Raw genomic sequence first — 23,109 nt, forward strand, 5'->3', positions numbered from 1 at the left:
CAGTTTAGGTTTTATTAGCAATGGCAATACGTTGTTTCATTTATCAAACATTTATGTGTCTATTTAATACTGGACATTACATCAAATGAGTATACAGAAGTGAATACCTAGGCTCTTCAATATAGTTATTGAAGTTATTAATAATGGTGACTAGAGTTAAAAATTCTGCACTGTATATTGAAAAGATGCTAAGAGAGTAGATATTACAAGTTCTTATCAAAAGAAAAAAATTTTTAACTATGCATGGGCACAAATATTTAACGAGTCTTATTGTAGTGATCATTTTGCAATATATATATACATATACAATATTGAATCATTATACAGGACACTGACAATTATATAATGTTATATGTCAATTATACCTCAATTTATAAAAAAAGGTCTCTTTGACTTCAAAGAGTTCATAATCTAATGGAAAAGGCAGATTAACCAAAAGTCCAACAAACAATGGTTTAAATAAGTAAGAGATTTAATTTTCTAACATCCAAAGATACAGCTTAAGGCAGTCCTGAGCTACTGCAGGTCCTCAGTACCATTAAGAATCCAGGCTCTTTTTCTTCCTGCTCTGCTACCCTTCATGTGTGGTTTTTGTTCTCATTGCTGCTGTTGTCTTGCATCTGCACTCCAGGCAGTGAGAGGGAGAGAGAAAGAGCAAAAGGAGAGTGCTAGCTGGACCCATGCCGTTTTTATTTTTATTTTTTATTTTGCTATCATTAATATACAATTACATGAGCAACATTATGGTTACTAGATTCCCCCCATTATCAAGTCTCCACCACATATCCCATTACAGTCACCGTCCATCAGCGTAGTAAGATGCTGTAGAATCACTACTTGTCTTCCCTGTGTTATACTACCTTCCCCGTGCCCCCCCTACATTATGTGTGCTAATCGTAATGCCCCTTTCCCCCCCTTATCCCTCCCTTCCCACCCATCCTCCCCAGGCCCTTTCTCTTTGGGACTGTTAGTCCATTCCTGGGTTCTGTGAGTCTGCTGCTCTTTTGTTCCTTCAGTTTTTGCTTTGTTCTTGTACTCCACATATGAGTGAAATCATTTGATGCTTGTCTTTCTCCGCCTGGCTTATTTCACTGAGCATAATACCCTCTGGCTCCTTCCATATTGTTGCAAATGGTAGGATTTGTTTTCTTCTCATGGCTGAATATAATATTCCATTGTGTATATGTACCACATCTTCTTTATCTATTCATCTACTGATGGACACTTAGGTTGCTTCCATTTCTTGGCTATTGTAAGTAGTGCTGTGATAAACATAGAGGTGCATATGTTTTTTCAAACTGGGCTCCTGCACTCTTGGGGTAAATTCCTAGGAATGGAATTCCTGGATCAAATGGTATTTTTATTTTGAATTTTTTTGAGGAACCTCAATACTGCTTTCCTCAATGGTTGAACTAATTTACATTCCCACCAGCAGTGTAGGAGGGTTCCCCTTTCTCCACATCCTAGCCAACATTTGTTTGTCTTTTGGATGTTGGCCATCCTAACTGGTGTGAGGTGATATCTCATTGTTGTTTTAATTTGCATTTCTCTGATGTTTAGCAATGTGGAGCATCTTTTCATGTGCCTGTTGGCCATCTGAATTTCTTCTTTGGAGAAGTGTCTGTTCAGATCCTCTGCCCATTTTTTAATTGGATATTTGCTTTTTGCTTGTTGAGGTGCATGAGCTCTTTATATATTTTGGATGTCAACCCCTTATCAGATATGTCATTTATGAATATATTCTCCCATACTGTAGGATGCCCTTTTGTTCTACTGATGGTGTCCTTTGCTGTACAGAAGCTTTTTAGTTTGATATAGTCCCACTTGTTCATTTTTGCTTTAGTTTCTCTTGCCTGGGGAGATACGTTCATGAAGAAGTTGTTCATGTTTATGTTCAAGAGAGTTTTGCCTATGTTTTTTTCTAAGAGTTTTATGGTTTCATGACTTACATTCAGGTCGTTGATCCATTTTGTGTTTACTTTTGAGTATGGAGTTAGGCAGTAATCCAGTTTCATTCTCTTACATGTAGCTGTCCAGTTTTGCCAACATCTGTTGAAGAGACTGTCCTTTCCCCATTGTATATCCATGGCTCCATTATTGTATATTAATTGACCATAAATGCTTGGGTTAATATCTGGACCGTCTGTTCTGTTCCACTGGTCTATGGGCTTTGTAGTAGTGCTTGAAGTTGGGAAGTGAGATTCCCCCTGCTTTATTCTTCCTTCTCAGGATTGCTTTGGCTATTTGTGGTCTTTTGTGGTTCCATATGAATTTTAGAACTATTTGTTCCAGTCCGCCTAAGAATGCTGTTGGTATTTTGATAGGGATTGTAGTCTATCTGTAGATTGCTTTAGGCAGGATGGTGGCCTGTGCCTTTTTAACAGAAAAACAATAGCTTTCTTAGAAGCAACATCCAGTAGACAGCTGCTTACACTGGCCAGAAAGATTTCATGTGGTCTGGAAAATTACTTCTTTTTTTTGCTTGGCACACTGCCACGAGAACACAATTTTTCAGTTAGTAAGAAGAGTGGATATTCAAGAGGCAGCAAATAGTTCAACCTTTTTGGCTACATATGATCATATACCTTTCTTCTCATATACAGAAATGTCCATTTACTACCTGACTCCTAAGGTCTCATCCAAATTCAAATCAAGGATTTCTGGCTGATGTCCTAGTCTGTCCATCAGGTCCAACTGTGGCTCACACAGTAGATACCTACTACACTGCAGTAAAGAACAAACAGGATACAGCAATAAAAATTTGGAAATGGAAACACATGGTAGTCACTGTTCCATAACAAATCTTAAATCCTACTGGAAAGGAAGGGCAAGGACTTCTTGCTCTTTGCAAAACAATAAATATCCGAGTCAGCCAATCTGGTAGCATCTAATTTTGTTTTCTGGGCAGCAAAAAGACTCTTGTCCACTGTCCTTCAAGGCTCCTGTTTCTGACCTCTGGGGGATCCTTTTTGTCCAGAGGTAGGGATATTAGGGAAGGTACCCTTCTTTGAGGCTCTGAAGCTTTCACAGTCCACTTCCTGTAGATATGAGCTCAGGGGCCAAGGGATGGTCTTAAGAGTTGAAGAATGCTAGCCAGGCTTGGAGTTTCTTAGCATTACAATTCCTTAAAAACCTTATAAACTTCAAATCTATTTTTGAAGCATGAAGATTTTCATCCTTTAGTAATGGCCTCTATGTTCTGCCCATCCCCCTAACACTTAGTTTAATGAACACTTCTTAAAGCAATGAAAAACTAAAGATAGGCTCCAGCGAGTAAATGTATTCTACATCTGATCTTTGTCTGGCAACTGAGAAAGGCTTGGGGTATTGATATTATTTCATGTTGGAGCTCAAAAGCCCCCTGCTTGTATTGGCTTTAGTATTAGTGGATAGGAGCAATTGGCATTTTCAACCCTGGAAGACTCTAAAGTATAGGATTGTCAATCAGTTAGACTTCAGAATGTAGATGGAAGAGTGTTCCTTAGCAAAGTAGTACTTCCTTCCATCTTTGCTTTGTAGACCAAGTAGCTTAATCTGCATTCATCTTCTTTTTTAATATTTTGCTGAAAGAAGAAACAACCAGCACACACTGACATTCTCATCCCTCAACATAATAAAGGCTATATGTAACAGATGTTTCTCCAGGTGACAGAAACAAAAGCAAACACAGCTAACATCATAACTCAATGGAGAAAAGCTGAAAGCTTTTCCTCTAAGATCAGGAATAAGACCAAGATGCCCACTCTCTCCATTTGTATTCAACATAGTATTGGAAGTCCTAGGCATAGCAACAAGATAAGAAAAAGAAATAACAGGCATCTAATTTGGTAAGGAAGAAGTAAAACTGTCATTATTCACAGATGACATGATACTATATATAGAACACCCTAAAGACTGCACCAAAAATCTATTAGAATTAATGAATTCACTAAAGTCACAGGATACAAAATCAATACACAATAACAAACTAGAAGAGAAATTAAGAAAATGATCCCATTTGCAAATGAATCAAAAAACATTAAATACCTAGGAATAAATTTAACCAAGGAGGTCAAAGACCTATGAAAGCTATAAGACATTGATAAGAGAAATTGGAAGGGTTAGAAATAAATGAAAAGCTATTTCATGCTCATAGTCAGGAAGGATTAGTATTGTTAAAGTGAACATATGGCCCAAAGCAATCTACAGATTCAATGCAATCCCTAAAAAAAATTCTAATAGCATTCATTTTTTCATGGAACTAGAGCAAATAATCCTAAAATTTGTGTGGAACCACAAAAGACCCCAAAGAGCCAAAGAAATATTGAGAAAGAAGAGCAAAGCTAGGGGTATCATGTGCCCTGATTTCAAACTATATACTGCAAAGCCACAGTAATCAAAACAATATGGTACTGGCACAAGAATAGATACCTAGAGCAATGGAACAGAACAGAGAGCCCAGAAATAAACCCACACCTATATGGTTAATTAATCTAAGACAACGGAGGCAAGAATATACAAAAGGGAAAAGACACTCTCTTGAATAAATGGTGATGGGAAAAGTACACAGTTATATGCAGAAGAATGAAACTGTATCATTATCTTATACCATACACAAAAATAAACTCAGAATGGACTAAAGAGCTAAACATAAGGTCTGAAGCCATAAAACCTCTAGATAACACAGATAATAAACTCTTGAAGATCAGCATTAGTAATTTTTTTCCAGATGTTTCTCCAGGTGAGGGAAACAAAAGCAAAAACAAGTAAGTGGGACTACATCAAACTAAAAACCTTCTGCACAGCAAAAACAAAAACCACACCAACAAAAGGAAAAAGCAAACTACTATATGGGAGAATATATTTGTAAATAATGTATTTAATAAGGAGTTAATATCCGAAATATAAAAAGAACTCACACAACTCAACACCAAAAAAGCCCAAATAATTCTATTAAAAAATGGGCAGAGGAACTGAGTATTTTTCCAAAGAAGACATTAACATGCTCAACAGACATAAGATGCTCAACACTGCTAATCATCAGGGAAATGCAAATGAAAACCATAATGATATATCACCTCACACCATTCAGAGTGGCTGATATCAAAAAGATAAGAAATAACAAGTGTTGGTGTGGATGTAGAGAAAAAGGAATCCTTTTATACTGCTAGTAGGACTGTAAACTGGTACAGCACTATGGAAAGCAGTATGGAAGTTGCTCAAAAAGGAAAAATAGAAATACCATAGAATATAGCAATTCTACTTCTGAAAATTTATCTGATGAGAATAAAATCACTAATTCAAAAAGATAAATGCACTCCTATGTTTACCATGGCATTATTTACAACTGTCAAAATCTGAAAGCAATCTTAATGTCCACTGATAGACGAATGTAGAAAAAAGATGTGGTACATATACACAATGGAGTATTATCCAGCCATAAAAGAAAAAGAAATCTTGCTGTTTGCAACAACATGGATGAACCTAGACTGTATTATGCTAAATGAAATAAGCCACACAGAGAGACAAACACTATGATTTCACTTATATATGTGATCTAAAAAACAAAATAAATGATCAAACAAATGAAACAGAAATACACTCACAGACACAGAGAACAGGCTGGTGGTTTCCCTAGGGGAGTTGGAAGGTAGGGTATGGGTGAAATAGGTGAAGGAGGAAGAAAATGAGTGGGAGTGTTTGATATCTTGATCTGGGTGATGTTTACAGGAGTGTATATACATGTCAAAATTCAAGCTGAACACTAAGACTTATGCATTTTACTGTATGTTCCTCAATATAAAAAAATTAAAAAAAACTTAAACTACAATGAGATTATCATCTCACATCTGTTAGAATGGCTATTATGAAAAAGACAAGAAATAAAAAGTGTTAATGAGGATGTGGAGAAAAGGGAAACCTTGTTCATTATTGGTAGGTATATAAATTGGTGTGGCCACTATGGAAAACAGTGTGAAGGCCGCTCAAAAATTAAAAACAGAACTATCACATAATCAAGCAATTCTACTTCTGGATATTTATCCAAAGAAAATGAAGTCACTATCTTGAAAAGATATCTGTACTGTGTTCACTGCAACATTTACAATAGCCAACACATGGAAACAAGCTGTGTCCACTGACAGATGAATGGATAAAGAAAATGTACACACACACACACACATACATATATCCACAATGGAATATTATTCAGACATATAAAAGAAGTCAGTCTTACCACTTTTGACATGATGGACCTTGATGGCATTATGCTAAGTGAAATAAGTCAGAGAGAGAAAGATAAGTCCTGTATGATCTTACTTATATGTGGAATCTTAAAAAAACAAAACAAAACTGAACTCATAGATACAAATAACAGATTGATGGTTGCCAGACGTAGGGGCTGGAAGAAGGGTGGATGAAATGGATGAAGGTGGTTAAAAGGTACAAACTTTCACTTTTAAGATAAATGAGTCCTGGGAATATAATATACATCATGGTCACCATAGTTAACAATATTGTATTATATATTTGACAGATGCTAAGTGACTAAATCTTAAAAGTTCTCATCATAAGAAAAAAAGCTGTAACTGTATGTGGTCACAGATGTTACCTAAAAACTAACTGTGGTAATCATTTCACCATATATATATATATAAAATCATTATGTTGTATACCTACAATTAATACATTGTTACATGTCAATTATATCTCAATTTAAAAAAATCTATTGATGGCATGGTTTATGTGTGGCGTGTAAGATTGTGAGGCACTCATAGAGGCATTTAGGATATAAATTATTTATGGGACATTAAAATGTTTAACTGCAGTTCTGGAAATGTCTCTAAATATATCAAGCACACAAATATAAATAATTTGAACATAAAATGTTTCTTTTTAAGAACTTGTCCTTGACCCATGACATGTTAGATTTGGATTTTTACTGGTGTGCCTTAACACCTCTTTCTATCACGGTACCCAAAGGACTGTGACTGAACACTTGTCTGTCTTCCACACAGCACACAGAAATGATATATTCTAAGTTCTGTAAGGACAGGAACCAGGTTTGTCTCGTCCATTTTCTATCCTCGGAGCCTATCACAGTATGTATTCAATAAATGTTTAGTGAATCACATTAATCTGCTTTAGCATATAAACCATAAGATAGGTTTAAGCAAAGACAAATATAAAAACCAAGGATGTTTAAAAATGCATCTGAAAAAAGTTTCCTAGAGCTTTTATTTAAAAAAATGTATCACACATGTTTAGAAGCATCTCTTCTGTCTTATATATATGCAAGAAGTTAAAAAATATGGATAATGCTATTAAAAGACTAAACACTATTAATTTACATAATTGGTACTATCTTTACCCCTAAATTTGGTGACTTTATAGAATATGTTTGATAAAGGCCAACACTGAAAGAAGCTGGCCAACGCCCATATTAGAAAAACGGCTTTGACAAATGTCACTTACCAATGAGAAAGCAAGTATAAAACAGTGAGATAATTTCAGTATTCTTCTAAGTCATAATTATTTATTTTCTATGCAATACCTAGGAAGGTTAGGCTTGACCAATAATAATAATGGTATAAATAAAAAATTATGATTAATTTAAATTCATACACCTGAGATCATACAAAAAAAAATACATAAAACTAAGGAATACTTGGAAAGAAAAACAGTTTCCCCAGTAATTGTTTACATATTTTCAAAGTAAGGAGTTTCTCTCAAATGATGAAATTATTGTTTATAATAAAGAATCTTGAAATTATCTGCAAGGATAAGGGAAGTGATTTTTTTTTAAAAAGGAAAAAATTGAGAAATTCTTTAGGATAAAGAGTCCTAAATGGGAGTCAATATTTAATTTTCACTGTAAATATTATTTGGAAGGGAAAGAAAGGGATGGACTTAGAATTCATGAATACAAGGCAATTACTCTTACAGATAAATTTTCATTTTATATTTCCAATTTCTATTATTTTTCATGTTGGGACATTATCTGATATTTTTTAGAAACAAGCATAATTCTCTATTTTTTAGTCAAGAATTTTAATTTCTCATTTCTTTATGCCAGTACAGACAATGCAATGTGGAGGAGTTTTGCTTAAAGTAGCTTTTTAAAACAGATTAAAGAATCAAATTTGTTCTATCTTGGATCAGAGGTATAAAGTAGGACAAAAAGACCCGTATCTATCTTAAAAGAAAAAAATGAGGTCATTATTAAGGCAACATAGCATTTTATACTAATATTCACGCAAGGTCAAAATTTTTAATCCTGTTGCTAAATGAAATTACACAGAAAACCAAAAGATAAAAAGAAATTTAAACCAATATTGTCTTATCTAAAACCAGGCTTTTGAAATACAGATATCAGATTTGGTTATTTGAAATAGACTAAATTTTTATTCACATAAAAAAAATAATACTTAGCTGTGATTACCTGTATAAAATGCTGGCTATAGTACATGGAAGCCCTAAAGATCATTATTAAGATGAAAGCTAATGACTACAAGTTTTCAATTTAGGATTAGCTATGTTTACTGCCCATATAACTCAAATCTAATACTTTCAGATAAAACCTCATGAACTAAAAATAACTTTAAAAGCCCTACAGGACTTACACTACTAGATATCAAGATTTATTATAACATTGTAATAATCAAGACATTATGGTATATGCTTCAAAGGCAGAAAAACAAACTAATTATGGAGATTATAAAGTCCAGAAATAGATGCACATGTATACAGTTATTTGATTTTATGACAAAGGTGACCCTGTAGTGCAGTGGAGAAAGAGTGGTCTTTTCAATAAATGATGCTGGGTCAAGTGAATATTCACATGTGAAAAATAAATCTTGACACCGTATCACACCATACACAAAAAAATCAACTCTAGCTGATACAAACAACCAAATGGAAAAGATCAAACAATAAAGCTTTGGAAGGAAAGCATAGGAGAAGCTTTTCAGGACCTTACTTGAGATAGGCAAAGATTTCTTAAATGGTATTCAAAAGTACTAACCATAAAGGAAAAAGTGGGTAAACTAAACTACATTAAAATAAAGAACTCTTTCAAAGATAACATTACCAGAACACAGAAACAAGCCACAAAGTAGAAGGTTTCTTGTAACACATACATCCTTTGTTGGACATATAAAAAATTCTTTAAAATTAATAATAAAAAGGCAGATAACCCCTTAGAAAAATGAGCAAATGATTTGAAAAGCCACTTCATAAAAGAGAATATCCAAATGGCCACTTAACAATTGAAAAGGTGCTAGTACTTCATTAGTTACCAGAGAAATGCAAATTAAAATCATAGTGCTATACCATTATACAACCACTGGAAAGGGTAAAATTAAAGAGATGCATAGAATCAAGTGTTGGTGAGGATGTAAAGTAACAGAAATTCTCAGATACCATTGTTGGAAGTGCAAATAGTCTAACCACTTTGGAAAACTAGTTGGCAGTATTTATTAAAAGTGAATAAACATTCACCCTGTGACCCGGAAATTTCCCTGTTATACACAGACCCAAGAAAATGCATATGTGTGTGTATATATGTATATCCATACACATATATACGTATACACACACACACATAACTTTAAAACCAAAGGGACATAGAAGAATGTTCACAAAATCATTATTTATTATAGTCCAAAATTAGGAACAACCCAAACAATACTAGATTGGATAAACTGTGGTATATTTAGACAATACTCATAAAATGTTACTATACACAATGACATGGATGAGTCTTACAAAAACAATGATAAGAGAAAGAACCAGACAGAATAGTAATCCTATATGATTTCATTTATGTATAGTTCAAACACTTTTTAAGTTAAAAATCTATAGTGTTACTGTCTAACCCCATACACAAAAGTAAATTCAAAATGGATCAAAGACCTGAATGTAAGTCATGAAACCATAAAACTCTTAGAAAAAAACATAGGCAAAAATCTCTTGGATGTGAACATTAGTGACTTCTTCATGAATATATCTCCCCAGGCAAGGAAAACAAAAGCAAAAATGAACAAGTGGGACTATATCAAGCTGAAAAGCTTCTGTACAGCAAAGGCCACCATCAATAGAACAAAAAGGTACCCTACAGTATGGGAGAATATTTTCGTAAATAACAGATCCAATAAAGGCTTGACATCCAAAATATATAAAGAGCTCACGCTCCTCAACAAACAAAAAGCAAATAATCCAATTAAGAAATGGGCAGAGGAGCTGAACAGTTATTCGAAGAAGAAATTCAGATGGCCAACAGACACATGAAAAGATGCTCCACATCGCTAGTTATTAGAGAAATGCAAATTAAAACCACAATGAGATATCACCTCACACCAGTAAGGATCGCCACCATCCAAAAGACAAACAACAACAAATGTTGGCGAGGTTGTGGAGAAAGGGGAACCCTCCTACACTGCTGGTGGGAATGTCAATTAGTTCAACCATTGTGGAAAGCAATATGGAGGTTCCTCAAAATGCTCAAAATAGACTTACCATTTGACCTAGGAATTCCACTTCTAGGAATTTACCCTAAGGATGCAGCACTCCAGTTTGAAAAAGACAGATGCACCCCTATGTTTATCGCAGCACTATTTACAATAGCCAAGAAATGGAAGCAACCTAAGTGTCCATCAGTAGATGAATGGATAAAGAAGATGCGGTACATATACACAATGGAATATTATTTAGCCATAAGAAGAAAACAAATCCTACCATTTGCAACAACATGGATGGAGCTAGAGGGTATTATGCTCAGTGAAATAAGCCAAGTGGAGAAAAACAAATACCAAATTATTTCACTCATCTGTGGAGTATAAAAACAAAGGAAAAACTGAAGGAACAAAACAGCAGCAGAATCACAGAACCCAAGAATGGACTAACAGTTATCAAAGGGAAAGAGACTAGGGAGAATGGGAGGGTAGGGAGGGATAAGGGCAGGGAAGAAGAAAGGAGGTATTATGATTAGAATGTATAATGTGGAGGTGGGGGAAAGTGGAGGGCTTTGCAACACAGAGAAGACAAGTAGTGATTCTACAACATCTTACTATGCTGACGGACAGTGACTGTAATGGGGTTTGTGGGGGGGACTTGGGGTAGGGGAGAGCCTAGTAAACCTAAAAAAAAATCTATAGTGTTAAAAGAATAGTGGTTATGCTTGTGGGGAGGTATGTGGGAGGGACATAAGGGCATGACGGGGCTTTTGGGATACTGATAATATTATACAGCTTGATGGGGATGTTGGTTACACAGATATTTCACTTTGTGAAAATTTACTAGGTTGTACAGTTATAAACTGTACACTTTTCTGATTGTATGTTATACTTCAATAGTTTACTTTAAAGAAAAAGAAAAAGAAAAAGAAGCCTTTCAAAAATTTTGAATGTCATCTTTGTTGTTGTTTGTCCCCAAAGATACTTCTGGGAATGAAAACAAAATATGATGTGAAATGAGATTCACCTGAAGATCCACAAGACATCTGGAGGTAATGGAGGATATTCAACTTTATTTACATTTTCTATAATCCCAATTCTTCTGAATTAACACAAGTCTCATCGTAAAATAAAAGCTAAAGAAACAGACTTAGTCTAGGTACATGATAATAAATAAAATAATTAAGAACCTCAAGTAAATATGATAGTCATACTGTCCTTGCAACTGTAGTTTTATAATATAACCAATGGTTAAGATTAAAAAGAAAAAAGAAAAAGAGGAAAGGAAAAAATATGGTAAAACAAAGTTTCATAATTCAGCACTTTTAAATGGTAGCCTTATAAATGTATATAAGATACGATAGGCCACATTGTCTAGAAAAATTAAGCTGTTTTGCTAATCAATATTCAAAATACTATAATTGTTTAATTTCTTAAAACATATGGTGGTCAGAAAACATTTTTCTTTAATTTTACTTACTCAGTGTACTGTGGTCTGTATGAATACCTTGTATAACAGATGTTCTGAGTAACAATTCAACATCGGCACCTATTTTTATTAGCTGTTAAGAAAACCAAACAAATACAATGAATCCTTCAGGTGTTTTTTCAATAGGTCATATGAATATACTGCTTTTGAAAATTCTAGATTTATTAGAATTTTTTAGGTAATACTGTCTTTAACTCTTTGTAACTATTCCAAGCATATAAAAAGATCAGACAGTGCATATATTTTTAACTTTAATCCATCCATTCCATATTGTGTTCCACAATAGATTTAGTATATTGTTTTTACTACATTTTTTTTTGAAGGAGGTTTTAAATTGTCCTTTTACAGTGTTTTAAACTGTTGAAAGAATATTGGACCAGGAAACAGAGAACTTGGATTCTATCTCTTACTCTGTCATTTTAGTGTATGGCCTTGGGTTAATAACCTACCCTCTTTAAGTTTCAGAACTGATAATATGCAAAAGGAAGAACTGGAATAGAATAGTGATTCTCAAAGCTGTGGACCCCTGAGTGACCTTGAAATCCTTTCAGACCCAATGAAGTCAAAATTATTTTCCTAACACTAGAGCTTTCTGCATTGTCTGATTTTTGAACACAAGAAGAACTTACCTGAAGGAACACCATTTTCACTTGAATTAACAACTAACATATAAACTATGATAATTCAGACTTGTGTGTTTGGCAGACATTTTCTTTTAAATGAGTTGTAAATCAGTCACTTCAAGAAAACAACTGACAGTACTTTTTTAAAATGCTAAAATTCAGTTTTCAAGTGAAAAATTGGAATTCTGGAGAAAATGTATCAACCTCCATGAGTTTAACAGCTTCCTAATACTTAAAGATTTTTCTGATGATGTGGATATTGATAAAAGCAGATGTAATTATAAAATATTATATATTCAACTATACCAACATTTGGAAGATATGCATTACCTGATGAACCTGAATTTTCCAAATCATCAGTGGGTAATGTTACAAAATTGTACCTGGGCAAAAGACCCATTCAAAGGGAGAAAGAGATTAAAATCTACTGGTCTACTAAATGAAGACGTGAGGGCATGTGAAAGAAGGATATTCTTGGGAGAAGCAATAGCAAAAATGCTCTGAGACAGTAAAGTTCTAGGCAAATTCAAGCACCCTCAAAGAAGGCACTGAAATTAGAAGAGTGAGAGGGGGATTAGGTGAGTTGAGGTGGGAAGTTAACAGGAGTCACATGATACACAGTCTTATAGGTTACGGTAGGGACTTCAGATTTTACTTTGAATGGGATGAGGAGACATGGCCATTTCGAGTAGATGACTGATAGGATATGCCATTTATAAAAGGATCATTCTGCCTTTAAAATGATTGACAACAGGCTGTAGGTGGTTAGGATGGCAGCAGGGAGACCCACTAGTAGGCTGTTCTCACATTCCTGTGACAGAGGATGGTGGCTTAAACCAGGAGGTAATGATCGGGAGGATGAGAAGTGGTTGAATTCTGGATGTATTTTGAATGACTGGAAGTTAAATATAAGAGAAGAAAAGGAGTCAAGAAAGCAAGCACCACCGAATTCAAAAATACATCAAGAGGATCATACATCATGATCAAGTGGGATTCATCCCAGGGATACAAGGATGGTACAACATTCAAAAAATCCATCAGCATCATTTACTATATCAATAAAAAGAAGGACAAAAATCACATGATCATCTCCATAGATGCTGAAAAAGCATTTGACAGAATTTAAAACCCATTTGTGATAAAAACTCTCAACAAAATGAGTATAGAGGGCAAGTACCTCAATACAATAAAAGCCATATATGACAAACACACAACCAACATCATACTTAACAGCAAGAAGCTGAAAGCTTTTCCTTTAAGATTGGGAACAAGACAAGGATGCCCACCCTCCCCATTTTATTCAACATAGCACTGGAGGTCCTAGCCACAGCAATCAGACAACACAAAGAAATAAAAGGCATCTAGACTGGTAAAGAAGAAGTTTAATTGTCACTGTTTGCAGATGACATGATGTTGTACCTAAAGAACCCTAAAGAATCTAGTCCAAAACTACCAGATCTAATATCTGAATTCAGCAAAGTTGCAGGATACAAAATTAATACACAGAAATCTGCTGCATTCCTTTACAGTAATGATGAACTAGTAGAAAGAGATATCAGGAAAACAACTCCATTCACAATCGCATCAAAAAGAGTAAAATACCTAGGAATAAACCTAACCAAGGAAGTGAAAGACCTATACCCTGAAAACTACAAGACACTCTTGAGATAAATTAAGGACGACACTAATAAATGGAAATTCATCCCATGTTCTGGGTAGGAAAAATTAATGTTGTCAAAATGGCCATCCTGCCTAAAGCAATCTATAGATTCAATGCAATCCCTATCAAAATACCGACAGCATTCTTCAACCAACTAGAACAAATTGTTCTAAAATTCATATGGAACCACCAAAGACCCTGAATAGCCAAGGCAATCCTGAGAAGGAAGAATAAAGCAGGGGGGATTATACTCCCCAACTTCAAGCTCTACTACAAAACCACAGTAATCAAGACAATTTGATACTGGCACAAGTAAAGACCCATAGACCAATGGAACAGACTAGAGAGTCCAGATATAAACCCAAACATATATGGTTAATTAATATAGGATAAAGGAGCCATGGATATACAATGGGGAAATGACAGCCTCTTCAACAACTGGTGCTGGCAAAACTGGACAGCTACATCTAAGAGAATGAAACTGGATCACTGTCTAACCCCATACACAAAAGTAAACTTGAAATGGATCAAAGACCTGAATATAAGTCATGAAACCATAAAACTCTTAGAAGAAAACATAGGCAAAAATTCTCTTGAATATAAACATGAACAACTTTTTCATGAACATATCTCCCCAGGCAAGAGAAACTAAAGCAAAAATGAACAAGTGGGACTATATCAAACTAAAAAGCTTCTGTACAGCAAAGGACACCATCAGTAGAACAAAAGGGCATCCTACAGTATGGGAGAATATATTGAAAAATGACATATCTCATAAGGGGTTGACATCCAAATTATATAAACAGTTCATGTGCCTCAACAACCAAAAAGCAAATAACCCAATTAAAAAATGAGCAGAGGATCTGAACAGACACTTCTCCAAAGAAGAAATTCAGATGGCCAACAGGCACATGAAAAGATGCTCCACACTGCTAATCACTGGAGAAATGAAAATTAAAACCACAATGAGATATCACCTCATACCAGTTAGAATGGCCAACATCCAAAAGATAAGCAACAAATTCTGGCAAGGATGTGGAGAAAGGGGAACCCTTTTACATTGATGGTGAGAATGTAAATTAATTTAACCATTGTGGAAAGCAGTATAGAGGTTCCTCAAAAAACTCAAAATAGAAATACCATGTGACCCAGGAATTCCACTCCTAGGAATTTACCCTAAGAATGCATGATCACCGATTCAAAAAGACATATGCACCCCTATGTTTATCGCAGCACTATTTTACAATAGCCAAGATATGGAAGCAACCTAAGTGTCCATCAGTAGATGAATGGATAAAGTAGATGTGGTACATATACCCAATGGAATATTATTCAGCCATAAGAAGAAAACAAATCCTACCATTTGCAACAATATGGAAGGAGCCAGAGGGTATTATGCTCAGTGAAATAAGCCAGGCGGAGAAAGACAAGCATCAAATGATTTCACTCATATGTGGAGTACAAGAACAAAGCAAAAACTGAAGGAACAAAAGAGCAGCAGACTCACAGAATCCAAGAATGGACTAACAGTTACCAAAGGGAGAGGACTGGGAGGACGGCTGGGAAGGGAGTGATAAGGGGATTAAGAGGCATTATGATTAGCACACATAATGCAGGGGGGGCACAGGAAAGGAAGTATAGCACAGAGAAGACAAATAGTGACTCTATAGCATCTTACTATGCTGATGGACAGTGACTGTAATAGGGTATGTGGTGGGGACTGATAATGGGGGGAGTCTAGTAACCACAATGTTGCTCATGTGATTTTATATCAATGATACCTTAAAAAAAAAACAAGCAAGCAGTAAGGTTTTTAGTCGGTGCACAAAAAGGAGAGGTGCCCCCAGCAGATGGAAAGAAGTCCAGTACCAGATGGCTTAGCAGATAAATTGTATCAAAGATTTAAAGAAGACCTAATACCTATCCTTCTAAAACTATTCCAAAAAATTAAAGATGAAGAAATGCTTCCAAAGTCACTTAATGAGGTAGTTATACCATGATAGCAAAACCAAAGACAAGGCAAAAAAAAAATTTATAGACCAATATCCCTCAGTGAATACAGTTGTACAAATCCTTAATAAAATATTAGCAAATCAAATTCAACATAAATAAAAAGGACCATTCACCATGATCAAGTAGAATTTATTCTAGGGATGCAAAGATGGCTCAATATCTGCAAGTCAGTCAATGTGATATACCACATTAACAAAAGTAAGATAAAAATCATGTAATCATCTCAATAGCTGCAGAAAAAGCATATGACGATACTCAACACCCATTTATGATTAAAAAAGTAAAAATCTCAACAAAGTGGGTACAGAGAGAAACTACCTCAACATAATAAGACGATATATCACAACCCACAGCTAGCATCATACTTAATGCCAAAAAGCTGAAAGCTTTTCCTTTAAGGTCAGTAACAAGACAAGCATACCCACACTCACTCGTTTTATTTAACATAGTACCAGAAGTTCTAGCCACAGCAATCAGACAAGAAAAAGAAGAAAAGGGCACTCAAATTGGTAAAGAAGAAGTAAAATGGTCACTATTTGCAGTTGACATGATACTATACATAGAAAACCCTAAAGACACCACCAAAAAATAAAATCAGAATTAATAAATGACTTCAGTAAATTCACAGGATACAAAATTCATATATAGAAATTTGTTGCATTTCTATATACAATAACTAAAAGAAAAGAGAAATTAAGAAAACAATCTCATTTGTAATTTCATCTAAAAGAATATATTACCTAAGAATAATCTAACCAAATAGGTAGAAGATTTGTATTCTGAAAATTATAAAACGATGAAAGAAACTGAAGATCACACAAATAAATGGAAAGATATTCTAGCTAATGAGTAGGAAGAATTAATATTGTTAAAGTGGCTATACTACCCAAAGCAATCTATAGATTCAATGCAATCCCTATCAAAATAGCAATGGCATTTAGAGCAAATAATCCTAAAATTCAATTGGAAACACAAAATACCCCAATTAGCCAGAGCAATGTTGAGAAAAAGAACAAAGCTGGGGTATCATATGTCACATCATAGTATATACTACAAAGCTACAATAATCAAAATAGTGTGGTACTGGCACAAAAATAGATGCATGGATCAATGGAACAGAGCCCAAAAATAAATCCACACTTACATGGTCAATTAAAACATGACAAAGGTGGTAAAAATATATAATGGGAAAAGACAGTTTCTTCAGTAAATGTTACTGGGAAAACTGGACAGCTACATGCAAGAAAATGATGCTGGATCACCGTGTTACACATACACAAAAATAAACTCAAAATGGTTTTAAAGACTTGAGTGTAAGACCTGAAGCGATAAAACTCCTAAAAGAAAACAGGCAGCAACCTTCTGGGCATCTGTCTGAGCAGTATTTTTTGGTTCTGTCTCCTTAAGCAAGGACAACAAAGGGAAAAACAAATCAAGTAGGACTACATCTAACTGAAAAGCTTTTGCACAGCAAAGGAAACCATCAACAAAATGCAAAGGCAAATTACTGAATGGGAGAAGATACTTGTAAATGATATATTCAATAAGGCGTTAATACCCAAAATACATAAAGAATTCATACAACTCAATACCAAAAAATCAAATAATTCAATTAAAAAAATGGCAGAGTAACTTAATAGACATTTTTCCAAAGACACAGAAATGACCAAAAGACACATGAAAAGATGCTCAATAACAAATAATCATCAGGGAAATGCACATCAAAACTACAATGAGGTATCACCTCACACCAGTCAGAATAGCTGTTATCAAAAAGACAAGAAATAACAAATGTTGGCAAGGATGCAGAGAAAAGGGAACCTTTGTGCACTGTTGGTGGGGATGTAAACTGGTGCAACAGTAAGGAAAACAGTATGGAGGTTCCTCAGAAAATGTAAACTAGAACTACTATATGACCCAGCAGTTCCATTTCTGGACATTTACCTGAAGAAAACAAAAACACAAAATTGAAAGATATATGCACTCCTATGTTCACTGCAATATTATTTACAATAGCTAGGATATGAAAGCAACTGAAGTGTCCACTGATAGATGAATGGATAAAGAAGATGTGGTGTGTCTGCACACACATACAATACTACTCAGACAAAATAGAATGAAATCTTGCTATTTGCAACAAGATGGATGGACCTGGGTATTATGTTAAGTGAAATAAGCCAGAGAAAGACACCATATGATTTCACTTATTGGAATCCAAATAACAAATCAAACAAAACAAAACAGAAGCAGACTCAAATAAAGAAAAAAAATCGGTGGGTGCCAGAGGGGAAGTGGGTAGGGGCATGGGTAAAATATGTGAAGGGGATTAAGTGGTATAAACTTCCAGTTATAAAATAAATAGGTAAGGACAGCATAGGGAATACAGTTAATACTGTTGTAATAACTCTGTATGGTGACAGATGATAACTACACTTATTGTGGTGAGCATTTCATTATGCATATAAATGTCAACTCGCTATGATATACACTTAAACTAAATTAATACTGTATGTCAACTAGAATCCAATCAAAAAAAAAAAAAGAGGCAGTTGCCATTAACTGCCATGGAGAAGGCTGTGGAAGCAAAGCCTCACCTCCTGACAGACTCAAGTAGTGGTTTAGCTGGGTACAGAGAGGGAAAAAATGGCCCTCTTAACCCTTTGGAGGTACATAAATTGAACTAAGTCCTAGGTCTATGGCTGGAAACAAAGCCAGATGGAACAAAGAGTAAGGGGAGATCAGAGTGGGTAAGCAGGAGGTAGTAAATATCCAGGAGCAAAAAAAAAAAAAGGATATGTATATCCATTATGTATTATATAGCAAATATACAAACTTCTGTATATACCTTTTAACTTTTCTTCATGACTTGATTATATGTCATCTTAATGCCTGCCATGAGTAAAAATAAAACAGTCCCTATTTGCCCCAACATATGCTTAAGTAAATCTTTCCTTTTTTTCCTTATATTATAGGGATAAAAATATTAAGGCTATCTCATTTTGTCTCACTAGCTTGACTATTACAGATATTTACTATTTCAAAAATAGCATTTTTCTCTACTAAAATGTAAATGCATTTTTATTAAAAACATTTTTTAACATTTGTAAATTCTATTAAACATGGTAGAATTTCTCTGATTTGTACCTTCCTCTTTATGAATCCAGTTATTGGAATTATAACTACCCCTGCAAATAATTTTCCATTTTTCATTCCTGTGGATTCTTTCCCCACTTTTATACAAAGTTAGACACAGGAACAAACAGGAAGCTCAAGACAGAGACAATGTGCATGTATATGCTGTATGATTTTATACAGGAAAATCACTGTGCATTTTTTAAATGAACATGTATTGGGAGTACTAGGGAGCTCACTGACTAGTTTTAGTAGACTGTCTTCAACTACAGCAAGTGACCAAAATGTAAATATGGAAGACAAAGCAAGAATCAATTGTGGCTGGTTAATTTCCATCCCAAGATAAGACTTAAAAAAATAATCTGTCTAGTTGAGCTAAATGAATAGCTGTTCTCTCTGAAGTTCTGCCTTTCTATGACACTCATTCACCTTACTTTCAGTCACTGGACTTAGGTGAAGATCGAATTTCTGTGGGTTTCTGAGTTGGTTCAGCTGCTCTTGCTTTGACCATGGCTACATCCATGCTCTTTTCACCAGGCAACCTGCTGTCTTACGGGTATATGCTGGTGACTCCAAGGAGGTGAGCCATACAAAACAAGTGAAGGTCACCTGTACTTGTGACAGCTTTAGCTATCTAGCAAGAGTTATTTCATATAATTTCTCCATTTTCATCATTTCCTCTGGGTGTTAAGAAAATTCATGAGCTTTATCATAATTAACAAACTAAATTACTTTACCTTTCCTATTTTCTTAGGACAAGTTTCACTTTTATTACTTCTGAACTCTTCATTTATTTTTATTCTGGCTGCTAAAGAAAGAAAAATATATATATTCAGTTATTTACATTTCTATTTGTAATTCCTGTCTGAATTTATGTATTATTCATTATGAATGATAACTTCTCTATTACAGGAAATAGTTTTGCCCCATGTAAAATAAAGTATAAAAATAATAAATTTATTCACTCTTTTGGAGAGCTTTTGATAGGATGGCAAATTTATAATTTATAATTAAACCTAATATAAACCTTTAGCACCCTAATAATTTTGTCTCCTGCTTTTTACTTCCAATTTCATTAGTGTGCCTATAGCTAATGGATTACAGTAAGTCCAATTTAATGCATTGTTTCTATAAATATAAGGATTTAAATGAAAACTTTTTTTAAGATGGAAAAACTCAATACATATAAGCATGTTAAACCATACACAAACCCATGCATAATTAAAGATAGAGCAGCAAAGAGGATAAATATGTATCTCCATGTATATATAAATAAATAGTTTGGAGGCCTGGGCTGACATGTAGAGTGAGTGATAAAGCTTTTGTTCATGTACACCACTGAGACTTTGGCATCATTACAGTAGCATAATTTAATCTAACTGGCAAACTGCCTAATTGTGTTGTTTTAAGCATTTAATGGAACCCATGTAGAGTGCTTAGGAAATGTGCAGTGTTACTTGTTTTTATAATCATTTTATAGTCACTTAAAAACATTTAAAGCAACAAAAATACGCTATGTTGATGGAGAACAGCCATAAAACCTTTCTTCTATGTTTGATACATTTCAATATGTAAGGTGGTTAAGAGTTTGGGCTGTAGAGCCAGAATGCTTAGGCTGAATCTCAGTTCTACCTCTTACTAAATATGATGTGGGACAAATCCTTTCATTTTGTCAGTTTTCTCATCTGAAAAAATAGAAATTATAATGGTAACTACCTCACAGGTCTGTTGTAGGAATTAAATGAGGAATTTGTGTGACATACATACAGTATCAGGAATATACTTTAATATTCAAGAAGTTATTTTTGGTGAATTATAAAAACTTGAATTCCTAGGGATAGTGAGGACTGTTTATAGTGAGGACTGTTTACGTAGATGTCTTAAAGAAGTTTAGAAATGTGTAAGGATTGAACATGACCAACACAGAACTTAAACTTTAGAGCCCTGGCTTCCAGATAAGATAGAAACCACTTCAAACAGTGAAATACTGAGTTTGGGATAGTCTCTTTTATAACTGCTGACACTTCTAGAATGATACAATGCAAGAACAATATAGTAGTACCTGGTCTTAGAAAGTGTGCAGATTATATAACAGAGAAATGAGTTTAATGGCTTGAATTGACATAAGACAGGTAACAGAGCACATTGAAATTGTGATCCTTTTCTTTCCCTGATTCTTTATGAAAACTTGATCTTTAAAAAAAAAATTTTAAGTAGTTATTCCTCAAAGAAATTTAATGTAAATGAATCTTTACAAAACATAAGAACATTAGAGGAGAGATAGTGAAGGTCACATCTTGGCCATACAGGGTCTCTTGGATACATTAGCAGCCATTTGAAGAATGGACTTCTCCAAAGGGACAAAAGATAGACTTACCTTCTAATGCTCTAGAATCATTTTTAAAAACCTGTTGTCTGGTCCTGTGCAATGTTTTAAAGAGGTGTAAAACCTGTGAAGAAAATAAGAACTCAGACATCAAAAGAAAAATTAATATTTTATGTAAATACAGGATTAAACAGTATTTCTTCTGCCATTTAGACTATTTTTCAAAATAGCTGGTGAAAACTAGGGTATAATCAAAATAACTTCCCTTATTTATTTTTAAATTTAAAAACTTTATATTCAATTTTAAAATGGGCAGAGAATCTGAACATTTTTCCAAAAAGACATAGAGACAGATGGCCAACAGGTACATGGAAAGGTGCCCAATATCACTAATTATAAGGGAAATGCAAATCAAACCACAATGAGATTACCATCTCACACCTACTACAATGGCTGCAATACAATGAGTCATAAGAAATACATATTTGGTCAATCATATGACCAAATATATATTTCCCAGGTATATTTGGTCTTCATTCACAGTTCCTGAAAAGACTGCAGTCTTACAAGTGAAATGGATGTTTTGTCATGTTAATGAGACTTTTGGACACCACCCAAGGGCAGGAGCTGGACTGAATCAGCCAATGGCTAATAATTCAGTCGATCACTACTATGCAATGAAGCCCACAGAACCCCTGAGATGAGCTTATTGCTCCCTTGGATCCTACTTCTTTTGTGGGAGAGAGCTTCTATGCTTGGGGAACCAGGACGTGTCCACGTGCCACAGAGCCAGGCCCGAAGCTCCAGGAGGATAGAAGCCCCTTTATTTGAGACCGAGCCCTATGTCTCTCTTTATCTCGCTGTTAACTTGTATCTTTTTGGTCTCCTTTCCTGTGTTCTATGAACTGCTCTAGCAAATTAACTGAACGTAAGGGGGAGGTGTGGGAACCTCCAATCTGTAGCTGGTAGGTCAGAAGCACAGGTTAACTGCCTGGGGCTTGTGCCCTAGGGAATGGCAGGTGGAGGGCAGTCTTGTAGGATGGATTCTTTAACCTGGGGAATCTGGTGCTATCTCCAGGCAGACAGCATAAGAATTGAGTTCTCAGACACCCTGCTGGTGCTTGAGAACTGCCCAGTGGTACTTGTGTGGGAAGAATCCCCACCCTGACCAACATATCGGAATCGGTCCAGGAACCCAAAAGGAGTTGAGAACATCACACAATGGCTATCATCAAAAAGATAAGAAATAACAAGTGTTGGTGAGAATGTGGAGAAAAGAGAACTCTTGTGCACTGTTGGTGGGAACGTAAGTGGGTATAGCCACTATGGAAAACAGTATGGAGTCTTCTGAAAAAAATAAAGGAATAAAATCTCTTGGACATAAACATGAGCGACTTCTTCATGAACATATATCCCCGGGCAAGGGAAACAAAAGC

The 23,109-nt window shown here is 34.9% G+C and overlaps 1 protein-coding gene across 5 annotated transcripts in view; it reads right to left on the reverse strand.

Moving 5' to 3' along the window:
* LYRM7 (LYR motif containing 7) overlaps positions 1-23,109 on the reverse strand; it is a 112,352-nt gene that overhangs the window by 83,106 nt on the left and 6,137 nt on the right. For all 5 annotated transcript variants that reach the window (XR_012125156.1, XR_012125155.1, XR_001856316.3 and 2 more), the window contains exons 2-4: positions 21,725-21,797; positions 20,085-20,155; positions 11,911-11,992 (exon numbers count right to left, since the gene is read on the reverse strand). Coding sequence is in view for 1 of the 5 variants with exons in the window: in XM_017680548.3 (XP_017536037.2) it covers positions 11,911-11,992; positions 20,085-20,155; positions 21,725-21,797 (226 nt within the window). In the remaining 4 variants the exon portion in view is untranslated. The remainder of the gene's footprint in view (positions 1-11,910; positions 11,993-20,084; positions 20,156-21,724; positions 21,798-23,109) is intronic.

Source organism: Manis javanica, chromosome 14, assembly GCF_040802235.1.
Source record: "Manis javanica isolate MJ-LG chromosome 14, MJ_LKY, whole genome shotgun sequence".
Taxonomy (NCBI): domain Eukaryota; kingdom Metazoa; phylum Chordata; class Mammalia; order Pholidota; family Manidae; genus Manis; species Manis javanica.